The sequence below is a fragment of the Ischnura elegans genome, chromosome 3 (genome assembly GCF_921293095.1).
Source record: "Ischnura elegans chromosome 3, ioIscEleg1.1, whole genome shotgun sequence".
Taxonomy (NCBI): domain Eukaryota; kingdom Metazoa; phylum Arthropoda; class Insecta; order Odonata; family Coenagrionidae; genus Ischnura; species Ischnura elegans.
Genome location: NC_060248.1, coordinates 52,063,681 through 52,079,421, shown reverse-complemented (window position 1 = coordinate 52,079,421; position 15,741 = coordinate 52,063,681). Strand labels below are relative to the sequence as shown.

Genomic DNA, 15,741 nt, shown 5'->3' with positions numbered 1-15,741 from the left:
TATTATTTTAATTCCACAATACCTGAAATACCAGGCATTTGTTTTGAAGCAAAATGAAGTCAATGAAGGTGACAGTATATGATAAGTTGCTGAAGAAAATCATTACATCTGAAAAAAGTGACCAAAGTAAACAATTTTCATTTCACCATAAATTGTTTAACGCCTGGAAGGGAGATGTAAAGTGGTGCGGACATATCATTAAAAAATTTTATCAAAATCTCTAGAACAATCTTGCCCCTCTCATATGAACACAGAATGGTTCAACACACACTAGTACTGACAAAACATCATTATTATATGTGTAATATTTCTAAACCTGCCGCGTGAACGGCGGTGAAATATACAAGAATTGCCATGAGAAAAAATTCCCCTGGACCGGGAATCGAACCACGGACCTTTGGCTTTCCGGGCCACTGCGCAGACCACTACGCAATCCAGCTTCTATAATTGCCATGAGAATTAAAGAACCTGGATAGCGGAAAGCCAAAGGTCCGTGGTTCGATTCCCGGTCCAGGGGAATTTTTTCTCATGGCAATTCTTGTATATATCATTATTATAACCTATAACTGGCTTGATAAGTGTTTATATTACCTATATACCACAACTAAAGGATGAAAACTCTTGGATTAGTAAAACAGTAAGTGAAATGAATTTATTAGGATGTCTGTGATCCTTTTAATCTCACTCAAATAAATATGAAAGTAAAATTGCCGATTCTTTCTTAAGAAATTCACTAAAATGAATTCAATATGAAGTTTCCAGTAGATGCAACAGCAGTATTCTTTCATAAGTATTCTTCAATGATAAAGGGATTAATAAGTATTGATTTAATGAAACAGTACTATTTCCTGGTACACAACATATGTCACAATGTATGCAGCATTGCACAAACAATAACATTAATTTATGGTCAAAAAAATGTGAATTGAATCTGATTGTAGAAAGCTATTTGGTCAACATGATCAAATTCATACCTGTCAGTATTGGAAAAATTATGTCATGAAGGTTAAATTTTCTTTCGTTTAATTCAAATTCTATTTTTCAGGAAATGTTCGCTGTTCAGAAGAGCCACCACGGGGTTTTTTTATTTTAACCTTAACCTTATTTAAACAGTGCAAATCCACCAAGAATTTTAACAACTTTTAAGAGTAGTAATGCTAATGTGGACCTATTTTTATGTGAATAAAATGTATTTTTAAATTTTATTTTTTTTTAATTTTACACACATTCTAAATTTGTCTACAGAATTTCCTAAAAAGTATAATCAAAACAAGTAACCCATAACAGTATTCCAACAGTAAAATTGGCATTTTTTTATGAGTAAATGGCCTAAGGTTAATTCTTAATAAGCCCTTAGATAAGTCAGCACAGCCAGCTAAATGAATCCTCATTGGTTGGGGCAGACAATACTTAACTGCAAAAAAATGCAAGGAGCACTACGCTCTTAAATGAGGGCATTGTATGTACCCTCAAAAAAAATCACAAGTCTTACTTTACTACACACATCAAGGGCATCATCATTAAATACAAGTTTTACTAGATTTCCATTGGTCAATAAATTACTGCTGTAGCATCATTGCAGTTGGGTAATGACATTTCTCAACAGCTAACCTCAGAAAATTGTTCAAAACAACATGTAATTGTCACCACAACAAGTAAAACTTTACAAACAAAAGTATCCCCAATGGAGTATCAAGCAAATGTCATTACAAAGTATAAGCATTTCAGCTGATCATTCCACACACAAGTGACTATTATGCCACATTGATGCATGATAAATTATTTACACAAATCCAAACTAGCTTCTCATTAGCCAGTGTATTTGCACCTTGATTACACGTCTATGAGACATAGGTAACGAGATGATTTCTTTCATGCCATTGGAACTGCCTACACAAATAAAGTATGTGTGTAAGTTTGGGTATGACTGAAATTTACAAACCACTCTCTGCAGTTAAGATGCAAATTAACTTTCAGCCAACTGTCACGTCATCCCAACCATGTCCATGATTGCTGGCAATCAACATTAAGTTTGAAAAGTATGACATTATGCAAGAAGATGGAGACACAGAGGCTTATTCAAACAAAAGAGCACTCTCAAACATCTTTCACCAGCGTTGAGCATCTTCCCAGGCCAATTCCATCAACAGAATTTCCACCTGTTGCCACATTCATTGCAAAGCACAAAAGTTGTCATAGGTTCATCAGCGCTTCTGGTTTGCACCTGAAAAATAAATTTCCAATAATCACAAGCAAAACGACAGAAAAAGACAAAAAGCATACAGAAATTACTTCAACAGAGTCATTTCCCACGGTACTAACTATTAACCTAATTGAGGAAAACAAAAAAAAATCATCATTGAACTTTTAGGCACCTGCATGTCTTATTTAGTTTAGCTTATTATGCATTTTAATCAATATTTGGAATGAATGGATTGTGCTGTTACTTACCTGGTTGTATGTGCAGTTCCTCTTTTTGCATTTAGCACACTTGAGGAGGGAGGTCTTTGTTCCTTGAACGGTTGCAAGTTGCGCATCATCAATAGCTTCTTTCTTGAATTTTTCCCTCAAAGCCTTCATTTCATCGCTTGCCATTTCCTTCAAAGAATACAAAAGAGCAAGAGCTTATGAACCATATTACGGACAACTCCTGGAGTGAGTTTAGTATCAATATGCCATGGGAATTGCGATGCAATTTTGACCCACAAGTTCAGATGTTAGTGATCAAAATTTGAAAAACTGCAACTCGCATAATGCAGTGGCATCCTTTGCACTCAGCCCAACGAGCAACAATCCTTGGGAAGGTAAACCGCTCTTAGCCACTGGCATTATGAGGACAGTGGTATGGAAGTTTCATTGTTTGCCTATGGGGAAGGGGCTAAAAGCTGATTTCTATCATACTTTGCCAAAGAAAGTTTTTCTCATTATTATTGTTACTATTATTATTAATATACATTGCTGCAAGTAGGCTATTGCCTGGTGGCAGCATCATTAGTCTCCTTCATTGCATGATATCATTCTCAGTGCAACCTACCCTATCACAAACACTGTGTACTCTCCAAATCAATGATGGCTGTTTCAACAACTTCACTCAAGCTGGAATAATCCCCTCTTATACTAAATAAAAACTTTTTCCAAAGCTCAAACATGTCAAGAGATGAATGAGATGATTTCAGATAAATTTAAGCCTGTGACCCTATTTGAGGACTATCAAGTAATTTCTCCACTCCACATTTGTTGAATGATGATTACTCCAGCACAAACAAGAATTAATTACTGTAAGGGACATACAATAGAATATCACCTCACGCTAACTAAGAAAATATGGTTTGGAAGAAAGAAATGTACGAGGAGTTTTGGGAGAGGGATTGAATTGTTTATAGCCAATATATGTGGTTCAATAAACCATTGAAGGAGGAGTAAACATGAATATAACCCACAGAAGATCATTAAGATTCATTATTTCTTGGTTGAACAAAGATATAGTAATTCATTTAAGAAATTAAATGGGTTACCATGAGCTGAAACAATAATGACTATATCCCACTAAGGATGAAAATTCAGAGAGAGTAAAGCATTCAGAAGTGGGAAAGAAATAGAACCTGATAAAGATTGAGGAAATAGGTATGGGGGAAAGTTATTAAAAGCAACAACAGAAGATTGAAAGAAAGAGAAGGGTAGGAAAGAAATTTAGATGAGTTTTTAAATTGCTTTAGTAGATGAAGCAGAAAAAGAAATAGCATACTATGAAGGAGTCGGGAGTAAAGAATGCCTTGATAATAGAGGAGATGTTGAAGAATATGTAAGATAGGAGGAAGTATAAAAACAAGAATGGTGATTAACAAAAAGGAATGTATCAAAGGTTGAATAATGAATCAAAGAGGGAAACTCAAAAAATGCAAGTGAGAAGCAGCGGTAGAAGCATGTGATGACATAGAAAACCTAGAAAAGTAAATATGACCTCATGAATAGGAAGGTAAGGGCAGTAACTACATAGATATAGATGTGCCTCATGAACTGCTATGGTATTGAACACTTTTAATCGACCATAATACATATACGCTCAGGCTCCTGTGAGCAAAGGAGTAGGCAGTAATTGCGTGAAATGATATGTTGATGATATTGGGCACTCACGATAGTTAATAATTTTACATTTTTTGTGAGCCCCGAGTTCTTATACTTTGAAACGTTTACTCCACCATTCAAATAAACACATTGCAAGCACAAATGGTACGTACGCAGGATGGAAAATTGGAAGCGACTATTTCCATTACACCACTCCCCTTTTTGTTTATTTTCCCACCGTCAACAAGAATTGCATCCCAATTCTCCCATCTCCCAAGATTATTCTCCCCTCATCAAGGAGAAATTTTACAACTTCAACATGTACCTAATACTTGTTTTCTCACTTCCTGCTGTTTGGTGCCGGATCATTAACAGACACTGGGTATGCTGAAGAGGCGTGACTCCACCTAAGCCCTTGAACATCTGTTTGCACAGGACAAGTCACGATTTCTTAATTGGGGAGAAGTACATCACAGGAACTGCAGTTATGCCAGTAACAGCAAGTGCAATGCAAATGAACAGAGTTTGATCCTAACGTGCCATTCTTGGAAGCAGGTTATTGCCGATGAAACTTAATTTCCCCTTTTAGTTCTTTTTATATCCACAAGCACTGCAAAGTTTTTCCATTAATTTGGAAATAATAATGGTACCTCTGACTGTGTGTTTTGAATAATGAAAAAATATTTTTTTAAACCAGCAATTGAAAATGAAAAATGTCCATTGGAGAAAAAAAATTTTGGAAATATCTGGCTTGCATGAAGGTTCATATATTTTTATAAATTTCATTTAAACCTGTCAAGATTTTTCACTCCACACATGTCCATGAATTTTGGAAATATATAGCCTTGTCTTAGCATAAATGCTTTCAGACTTGCTGATAAACCTTTGTTGACATAAGGCAATACATATATATCAAGTATATTTAAAGCCATTTTCTTACAGAAAAAATGATTTTTTTATGATGAGATTATGAAGCCCCATCAGTAGCAGACCCAGGATAGGAACAAATGGGGTGACTAAGTGGGGGTTAGAAAAAAAATTACCATTCTATCTAGAGTAAATTGGATACCCAAGGGGAATTAAGTCACCAACTGACCCAGAGCAATACATGAATAATCAAAATTTCAGACCCAAAGCGGCAATCCCTGAAAGCCTATTCCATTAATATGCAAAAATATATTCGTTCCAGCGGCTCAAAATTGTCATCCAACAGGAGTCAACCACAACAGTAACAATCATGACTTGTAACTTCAATAATCAAGACCTCTTCACTCATCTTGCAACACAACCTATAAGACATCTCTAAATAACTACCTCCTTACGACAAAATATTTGTTTTCCCAGTCTTGCCGAATTTGTTTAGAAGAGTTTTTCTTATAATATAAACAAAACCAGAGATACCAACCAGCCAAGGGCTTTTCCATATATTTACCATTATAGTTAGTATATTATTAGGGCTTTGAGGTATAAATTAATAACTGAACTATCATTACCATCAGTGATGGGTCGATTTGATTCCTCAATTATTCGATTTCTTGATTGTATTCCAAGAATCGGAATCGAAAATGAGTATCTACAAAGGTTAAAACTTGATTCCTAATCCAGTAGTATTTCAAACCAATACTTTATATACAACCGTCCTTCCAACTGTCATATGAATTTTTGCATCACCTAATCGCAAAAAGAAAACATACTCAAATCTGTAAAGGGAGACTAAATTCGTAAGATAATATTGATAATGATATTTTCAATAACAGATAGATTTTAAAGATGGTACTTTTATTTAAATTTAATAATGAGTGTTAATATTCTTAACTAAAGCCTATGAAGTAACACCACTTTTCAGGAATGTTCTGTTCTAAAATTTAGCAATTATATTTTAATTACATAGTGATGAGATGAGTGATGCTTTCGTTAACTTATTCTATCACAGACTAGTAATTTTTTACGTGGTTGTCTTGTTGCCGAGAATTAACTGACCTTTATGTTGGAGCCTATGGCATCAAAATCAACAGAATCGATTTTGGTTGAATCGGAATCGATATGTCAGAACCGGAATTGGGATCACAAAATTTTGGAATCGACCCATCACCTTGTAATGACTATATATAATTACATTAAATTTCTTCATTGCAGCTAAGATTTGGCCAAGCCTGAGCCTGGTCACTCCCACTGTCAATAGATACCTACCTCAGCCGACATGATGGCCAATCGTTGAGGAGCTAATGCACCACAAAGGAAATTCATCCGCAATGAAGGGTTTTTGCTATCCTTCAAGTTAGCTACTCGACTTCTTACTCTGTTCTTGTACTTCATGTCAGTGCCTCTGGTGTCAATGAAAATACTTTCCTCCAACTCTTCAGCCAACTCATCAGGATCATGACCTCCCTCTGGAATATCTGAGAAAACACATAATTTACAAGGTATTAATTGTTGCATTAATGCATCCTGTACTCATATCTGGTCCATTACATTTCACACTAAGATGTCTGTTAAATGTAACGTACATAATATGCATGTATATTAATTGAAGAACCTTTCATGTAAGTTTATTTAAACAAATGGATAAAAATGAACCAAATGTGATTGGTGAAGCTTGCAGTAAATTTTCACCATAGTATTTTTAAATAAGGCTTCCTTGAAGTGGCTAGAATGGGACACACTTTCTGGTTATCTTCTCTATTCGTTAATATCAATGATAGCCGTCCGGGGGGGGTTCTAGGGGGCATAGCCCGCTAGCGAGCGCAGCAAGTAGGTAGAAATACACTGTGCTACGTCATAATCATTGTACTAAGTTTGAGTTCTCCTCATGCACTTCGCCCAAGAGCATCAATTATGGTTCTATATATGTTTAACTACAGTTCAAAGTTGGAGATACTTTAGTATCAATGCAACATCATATAATAAGCTTCCGATGGAATCATGGTGACCCACTCTTTACCAACCGTTAATTGGCTGTAAGATGGCTCTTCTGACAAACATTCGACCTTCAGAGATACGAACGTTCAAAAAATTAAAGTGCTCAAAATTTGAAATTTGGTGACAATGGAGTTGGCCGATGCAAAGCGGTGTGGCGTAGAGAAACTTGCACTTTGGGCACAGTCTGAAGGCCATTTTACACGGTACACGGAATTGCGCAGTCTGACGTATGCGTGAAGGCGCAATCAAAATTGCGTCGTGTAAAGCGGTGAATTGCTAGAACACATGCGAGAATGCGTGGATGCGAGACGGCAAAATATCCCGTTCTAATTTCGTTCATGCATTCGCGCAATTCCACCCCATTTTAGAAATTAATGCAGCTCTAACCTGCGCAATTCCGTGTACCGTGTAAAACGGCCCTGAACAAAGTATTAGTGAAGTCAGGAACTGTTCAGCATTTTGCCTGTTCTTCCTTCCCGCAGAAAGCTAATTTCTTTTGGCTTGAGCTGTGTCGAACACGCAGCTTTATCAGTTAATGCATAGTTGTGCAATGCATAACTCACAATCGTGAGTTAATGCATCATTGTGATGCAGTGTTGCATTCTTCAGAATAATCACTTTTCGATGCCTTTCATAGGTTTAGCAACTTACGAACAAGTTCTCGCATCGCATCTAGTTCATATATATCGAGGATTTTCTGCATTTGTTAATAATTTAATAACGTACATCAAACATGTTTTTTTTGTGACGATTCCTAAAAGACACGCTCTTAATAAGTTCATTAGTATGACATACGGTTTTTCGGTCCCGTGAATTTCATATGTAACAACCAGAGTTTACTGCAGTGTTATCCACTATTACTGAAAACAGCCAATAAAATGGTTGTAAATGTTGAGTTTGGGATTTGGGGAATTAGAGTGGGTGGGGTGAATTAGAATGGGAGTTCACCTTACTTTCAAGTTTCAACTCTGGAATTTACGATATTGAAACCCAGTCATATTGTCATCTTTAAATGAAACATATTCTATCTTTAGAACCTATGTGAGGATGTGCAAAATAACCTCCTAAAAGGGAAAATGGAAGCAACCAATAGAATAGTGAGAAACCATATCAAGGAACGGAGCAAAAGATGTAATATCATAAGGGACAAGAAAAGAAACATTTTCATTGAAAACATATATAAAGCTGAGAGATAGAAAGAATACCTGCTCAGCTCAAAAATAATCGAAGCAAAAGTGAAGTAGAAAAGGATGACATGGGAGCCAGCATCTTAACTCTTGAGTGGGCACTCTGGCTTATAAAGTACGCCAATCTTCGAAAACCAAGGATTTCAACATTGCGCGTACCTTCTGGTCTAGGATAGCATCGTGTATTCTTAAAATGTACTTTGACTGTCTATAGTTCGAGTTTTCAAAGCTCGAAGTATTGTAGCTAATTTATTTTTAGATCAGCAAGAGGAACCACCACTCATGGCGTACAAAGTACGCCGTGTGACCGGCCATGTACCTCCTGCTTTGCTTTTCCTGGGGCTTTGCTTTCCAAGGCCTTGTGTATTCCCAAAATGTCATTTTGACTCTATAGCATGAGTTTTTAATGCAAAAAGTATTGTAGCAAATTTTTTTTTTAGATCGGCAAGAACAACCTGACTCGCATGGCATATAAATTACGCTGTGCGACTGGCCGTGTACCACCTGTGGACCTTTAATCTGTATCACCATTGAATGTAACAGCTTGAACTAACTTCACTATACATTTTATTATACTTCACTATTCTACACATAAAAATAAATTTTAACAAAAATCGAGTGTTATCATATAAATGCATATATTGAGGACAAAGTACGCCACGTGCCCACGTAAAAATATCAGGTGCGCCCGCTTGAGGGTTAAGATCGGAATTTGACTCTGCAATAAGAGACATGTTAAAGAATAAGGCCCCAGGAAAAGATGATATTCTATCTGAGCTTATCAAAATTCAGGAGAGAAGGTTTTAACTCAGCTGCATAAAACTATCTGCATTACATATTCAAAAGGAAATTCACCAAGTGACTTTGAGAAGAACATCATTATTCCTACACCCAAAAAGAAGACAGCAGAGACGTGCGAAGGTTGTAGAACCATAAGCCTGACGACACATGCGTCGAAGCTACTGACAAGAATCATCTTCAGGAGAATCAAACACAGAGCAGAAGAATTCCTGGATGAGGACCAATTCGGATTAAGGAAAAGCAAGGACAGAATAGAAGCAATGAATGTTGGCTCTCAGGCTGCAGAATAGAATGTTGGCTCTTAGGCTGCACATAGAGAAGAGAATGGAGAAAAACAAACCGACTTTCATAGCATTCATCGATTTAGAGGTGGCATTTGATAACGTGGAATGGAATTCAACGCTTAGAATTCTGAAAGAAATCAGAGTGCTCTACAATGATCGTAGAATTGTCCAGTCTCTATAAAAACCAAGTAGCTGTGATAAAATGTGGACCCAACTGAACAAAAGCAAGAATAGTAAAATGAGTGAGACAAGGGTTTGCACTGTGCCCCTTAATTTTTTATGTTTACATCGAGAAAGCCATCAGTGAAATCTAGGAGAGGGCTTTGGGTGTCAATACCCATGGAGAAAAAATGAATATATTGTGATTTTCTGACAACATTGCAGTCATAGCTGAGAAAGAGAAGGATTTTTAGAAGACTTCAACAAATATGGAAAGGACAATGGCCAGATAGCTGAAAACCTAAAATAAAAGAAGACTAATATAATACTAGGCAGCAAAAGAGAAGAGGCTAGGACAAAAATTAATCAAGGAAAGCATAAGCTTGAAAAGGTGAAAGAGCTTTCTCACCTTGGAAGCCGAATTACCAATGATGGATGAAGCAAGAAAGAAATAGCCAATAGAATAGCGCAGGCAAAGAGAGATTTCTACAAAAAGAATCTTCTAAGAGCTGAGAGTACAAGCATAGAAGAACATAACTGGTTTATCAGATGCCATGCATGGAAGCATTTGAAATGCAGTACAACTAAACAATGATGAAGATAAATTGGATCAATTGTGTGAGTAACGAAGAAGGGCTAATAAGAGTGGGAGAAAAGAGAAGAGTTCTATAATCCTTAAAGAGATGATGTGACAACTTATGTGGCCACATTATGAGAAATGATGTCCTGATGAAACAAATCTTAGAATTGTTGACTAATGATTATGATGATGGACTGATTGAGTGCTGTAACATAAGGCCGCAGGAATATGACCTAGAAATTGCCACCAAACAGTTCATTGTCATTTGGATGAATTAGTGTGTTGTCCACAAGAACAGCTTTTTTTGCAAATTTTTCTCCTCATAAAAATCCTTTGACATATAGCATGAACTCATCCCCAAACAAATCTTGTGACAGAAACTAACCACTTTTTTTGCATCCTAGTGCACAGGTAACTCATACCTTACCTTATTTCAAGCCTTACTTCTCTTTCTTTACCTTTCCGCTTACACTCTGTAGGAGAGGCAGAGTGTTGCCAGTTTTCCTAACAACATTGGAGGTAACCTTTCGGAACCAATCGAAACCGTGAGAGAACAGAAACAGCAAGAGCTGGCAACTATTATGGAGTGAAGCTGGTAAGAAAGCACCATAAGGGAAGGAAGGAGCCCTTGGTGGAGACGCACAAGCATAGAGGAACAGAGAGACAAGTGCATTGCAGGTATTACATGCAGCATGCTAGTACAGTGGACGAGAATATGACCTCCATTATTCAAAAATTTGTCTCTTTTTTTTGTATGATTTATTCAAAAACATGAATTATTGGAGCTGTACTGAATATAAAAACATGTACATGAAAGATGAGAAAGGAAACACTTAATGTTAATTGCTTGCTGCCAAATACGAATGTTCAGTCGATAATATAATTAAGAAACCAAAAATTTAAGGCCTGCTTTTCATTAAGAACATAATGAGATTACTAAATGGAAGATTGACTTGTCTCCTAAACATGAAAAAAATGGTTTGTTTATTATCTTTAGACTATTTTGATGTTGACATTCCATGAATAATGTTTTTAACAGAAGAAAACTACCGTATAAGCGCGTGTAAGAGGCGCACCTTTTTTCCCAGAAATTGCAGCCGAAAATGAGGGTGCGCCTCTTACACAAACTTCTTATCTTCCCCCCTCCCCTTCACCGGTCGCAAGTCTAAGGGGAACTGAGTGGCCTTGGTTTTCAGTGTGAGTCAGTCATCTATAATCCTAGGTAAAAAACAAGCGGCAGGCAGGGGAGTTTCTCCCTTAGTGGCGTATTTTTAAAATGCTCCTGTTAGCTTTTCTTGTAAGCATCGCGCCGTCACGTCGGTACCCCAGAGGTGAACATGGAAAAGATAGCGCGGGGGTTTTTCGCTCCGGAGGGCGTGCTAAATTTACTGCCACGAGTGGGCATCCCGTGGCATTTATACTGCATATAGTAATCGGTTATCAAACGTAGAGAAACGCATATTTTTGAATGACATACCTGGTCAATAGTCAATATCTGTCTTGCAGAGTAATTTCCACTACGCTGAGGACCTGATTTTCCAAAAATCATCTTCAGACGCTAACATGACGATTATTGCAACTGAAAATTATATTGGTATCAAAACCTGCGCATTAAAAAATTGGAACGAGTGTGTTCATTGCTGGACTAAATTGTGGATGGAAGAAATCAGAAATGCTTATAAGTGAAGAGCGCGGAAGGAGAGGTCCAGGGGAAGGAGCGCGATCCCTCCGTCTTCGAAGCAAGCAACGAAATACGGAGGGGAAAGAGCTCGCTCCCTCCCCTCCGTATTTCAAGCTACGAGGCTATGAGCAAAGGAGCACGGGAAGAACACGTCCGATCTTGCATGTGACATCGTTGCCTTCAAAGCGAAGGGGCGAAGGCGCAGCAATGTGATATACGCAGTTTGCGTTGCCTAAAGTTTCCAGTCCGTCTCGTCTTATTTGAATGCGCTTATGCTACGCTTGTTTCTTCCGAAATTGTCCTGTTTGGACTATTTTGAATATTAGTAGCCTTGTTGGTACTATAAATCTTTGTGTCAAACAACTAGAGCTGAAAATACTTAAATTCTGTCAGATATGCGTCGCGTTAGATCTCTTTCTTTTTTGAACCTCGTGCGTGTCATACAATTATTGAAAGCTATCGAGATATCTTCAGGCTCAGTAGATGACTCACCTAGCATTTGGCCTCCATAAACTGGGAGATCGATCAAGGTCAGTTTGTGAGATGGGGTGGGGATGAAACACGTTTCTATTGTTCCCCTGTAACTTGATGTTTTCCTATTTTCCTGTGGGGTCTCGGAAAGGAAAAAAAACGGCAGAGGCATTGGCTGATGGAGGGCCGAGTGTGGTTCCGTTAAATCTACGACGTGGTTATTATCCTACGGCGCTGAGATTGCCCAGATTGTTGTCCAAGCTCTTGGGAAGGTTCATGCTATGTGCCTGTCGTGTTTTGCCTTAAAATTTTCCACGGCTGCAATTCTATTGCAATACTCCTGCGAGAGCATTTAAAGAAAATTCTTAGTGAATAGGACAAGCATCGTAGAGCAACGGCGTATGCGAAGAGAGGATCGAAACTCTTTCTACTCCCTCTTATGCCGCTATTACCGCCGCAGTTATCAAAATTTCCTCTTTCAATATTAATCGAAAGAGGAAAGTTCGATAACTGTCGATATTCCAAGTGTACATCTGCAACACCGCGCGATAGTATAAAAAAAAATGCCGCAAAATTATTTTCTTCATAGCTCCGATGCTCAAAATAGGGGTGCGCCTCTTACACACGCTTATACGGTAATTAATTTCAACTAAATAATTTAACCAGTGATGGTTCTTGAGGTATAGATCTTGAGACAGGGTTAAAGCCCTTTTTAGATTACTTAAAAATCATTTTAGTCATAAAATTTGATAAAAGTATATTTTCGATGGTTTCAAATAGTACCATTAAACTACAAAATAAAGCTACTTTAAAGACTTGTCTCATGCTAAAAATTCTTGCTTTTATCACTTCTGGTCAGGGAAATTATTTCAAAATGTGTCAGCAGAGAGATGCTATAATATGCAGTAAGGAATGCAGCAATATAAAATATGTCCATAATGCAGATATTTATATCTCCAATAGCTTGGTACCTCCGAGTCAACAATACTTGCGCATGAACTGGTATTGCATCACAGCAGTCGGTGCCTGCTTTTTTCACTCAAGGAGTGACCTTGTGACTAGGAAGTTTTAATCCTTTCTGCACACATGTCCCAAACTTGTGAACAACCTACCACCATTTAATATAAGTTTTATGATTCTGCCATTTAGTTTTTTTGACATTTACCAGGACCAAATAAGCAGCATTTGCCCTGCTTCTGATGATGTTACACTCAGTAGTGTCAAACATATTAAATAACTTGAAATGGTTTTGTCTCATGCTACATGCAACGGCAACAAGTAACATATGACAACTGGCCGCGGCTGACCTGAGAGACTATATTAGACCCCATGCACACTTTCCCCTTCCCAGCTAACCAAGGCAGTTAACCTTAGTCAGTACAACACAAGGAGATTGATAAGCTATGGCTTTTGGAGTGTTATCATATTCTTAAAAATAATGCAAGTAGCATGCTGGACGTTGTTCTTTGTTGTCTCTGAGGAAATCCGCCCAAAAAATCAATTTAAACCTTTAAAGTATAGAATAGTGTGGCTTGCATGAAATTTACAGATCCAAATCAGGGAATTACAGGGTGGCATGTCAATCACACTTATGATGCTTCTAAGGCATATGTACGTATACGGCCCAAGATGCCTTACAGCAAGCAGTTACTGCTGAGAAACATCTATGTTTGCAGCAGCCATTGACTGGGCAGTGGTTAACATGTGACTGTGACACTAATCACAATCAAGACATCACTTGAGGATCATTTGGCCAAAATTTTGATACTGATAAGAAACTGATTATACTGAAACCACAAAACATTTGAGATCCATACCCTGTATCCTCATACTGAGAACCCTCACAATTGGTTCATATAAAGGGGAAACTAAATCAAAATAATGGGTAAAATTGTTACCTCCATCTCCTCGAATGGCATTTGCCAAAAGCTCTCGGCACTTCAGCCTTACTGCATCTCTAGTGTTTGATGGAGTAGGGGGAAATGAGGCTGTTCCAGAGCTTGAATTCTTGTTTGCTGCTTTTTCTTTTTTATCTCCATCTCCAGAAACTGATCCTGATCCAGCAGCACCATCTGAGGATTTATCCTTGGTGCTACTGCCAGTACGTTCATCTTTTTCCTTGGACTTTGTTTTAGAATTTCCTCCAGCAGATGCCCCAGAATTGCCAGAGTCTTTAGCACTATTTCCAGAGTTTGGCCCTGAGATATTCAAAGGAAACAAGATGAAAAATTACCACTCTAATAAAAATTAAACAAACCTAAGGGTGGAGAAGTCAGAATTTTTGGTACAAGAATGCACCAAGAAAACTATCAAAATCATGAAAGAAGTGACGATTAATTAATAAGTGGAATGAGCATAATGCACCATTAACCAACAAGTTAACAACACAGCAGCCTTCAGAAGGCTATGCTCATCAACTCTCATGGTCTAAAGTTGTAGCAGTTAGTGAGAATTTAAGCTTTTTTCGAATTATTACTGGTCTCCGACAACCCAAGACATCTTTTTCCCCAAGGGAAGTGCACAGACCGATATAAATATTTTCAATTTATTTCCGCGACTCTGGCATCTAACAAAATTAATACGAATTCAGGTATTATTTCAAGATGCATAATCCGAGTAACTGTTAAATTTTGCATATAACACTCTTTGGATGACAACTACGTATCAAAGACGATAAAATTTAGCACATAAGCTGTATACCTCGAAACCTCATAAAAGATTTAATTTAAAGGTATACCACAGATAAATGTATAAACTTAACCCTGGAAAGTACCCATTTGGTTCATAATAATTTAACACCACCAGTAATTCGACATCTAAAAGCATCATGATTGAATGGTGTTTGATTACTTGGTGCACTTCATTAAAGAAAGCGGTGGGGCAACAGTAAATACTGAACTATCGAGCTTTCTCGTTACAAACAGCATAAATATTTAATCTACAAAAACTCCATCGCTTAATGCAAAGGTCATTAAATAATACACGTCAGTAGCATAAACAGGTTAATAACTGGACCTACCAGAAATGAATTTTTTCCAGTTCTTAATAAGCGTCTTGGATAGGGCAATAACTTCGTCGTCTGAGGATGATTTCCTAATTGCGTTCACCGTCATGCCAATCCTGGTTTTGGTCAACACTTCGAGATTCACCGGTAATTTCTGTAACGCCTTCAGCAGATCAAGAGCCTGCTCTTGTCCCTGATGTTTACATACAAAAATAATTACCGAGCATATTACCTTCGTACTAATTCAGAATGTAAATCGTAAATACATGACTAACAAACCCTCGACACTAATCATCATTTAAATTCATAGCAATCAATTACTATATCATGCAGGAAACTACTACACATGTTCACAACAAACTCAAACTTATACGTAAACACCCACAGATCCATCCCCAGACGATATTTTATTTAACTTTTTCTGGATCTTCATAACTTCTTCTTCGACCGTCATTTTGTCAGTACTTAACCAAAGTTTTCCGAGATTTTAATTCACAAAGGATTCACTTTTAGGCGGCAAATACGATCCGACTCCCTTCCAAATGATGGAAGCCGTTGGTGGCGGTGGCGGCGGCGCGGGCGAAGTGAGC

General features: G+C 37.5%; 2 protein-coding genes across 2 annotated transcripts in view; one reads left to right on the top strand and one right to left on the bottom strand.

Moving 5' to 3' along the window:
• The window catches only part of LOC124155796 (putative defense protein 1), a 25,207-nt gene extending 24,002 nt beyond the window's left edge, over nucleotides 1-1,205 (top strand). The window contains exon 6 of the mRNA XM_046529898.1: nucleotides 1,046-1,205. The gene's annotated coding sequence lies outside the window, so the exon portion shown is untranslated. The remainder of the gene's footprint in view (nucleotides 1-1,045) is intronic.
• Nucleotides 1,189-15,741, bottom strand: LOC124155795 (transcription elongation factor S-II). The gene is made up of 6 exons (XM_046529896.1): nucleotides 15,537-15,741; nucleotides 15,167-15,344; nucleotides 14,046-14,345; nucleotides 6,256-6,464; nucleotides 2,452-2,598; nucleotides 1,189-2,224 (listed from the first exon to the last, which is right to left on the bottom strand). The coding sequence occupies exons 1-6, from the start codon at nucleotides 15,603-15,605 to the stop codon at nucleotides 2,144-2,146; spliced, it is 984 nt and encodes a 327-aa protein (XP_046385852.1). The 5' UTR covers nucleotides 15,606-15,741; the 3' UTR covers nucleotides 1,189-2,143.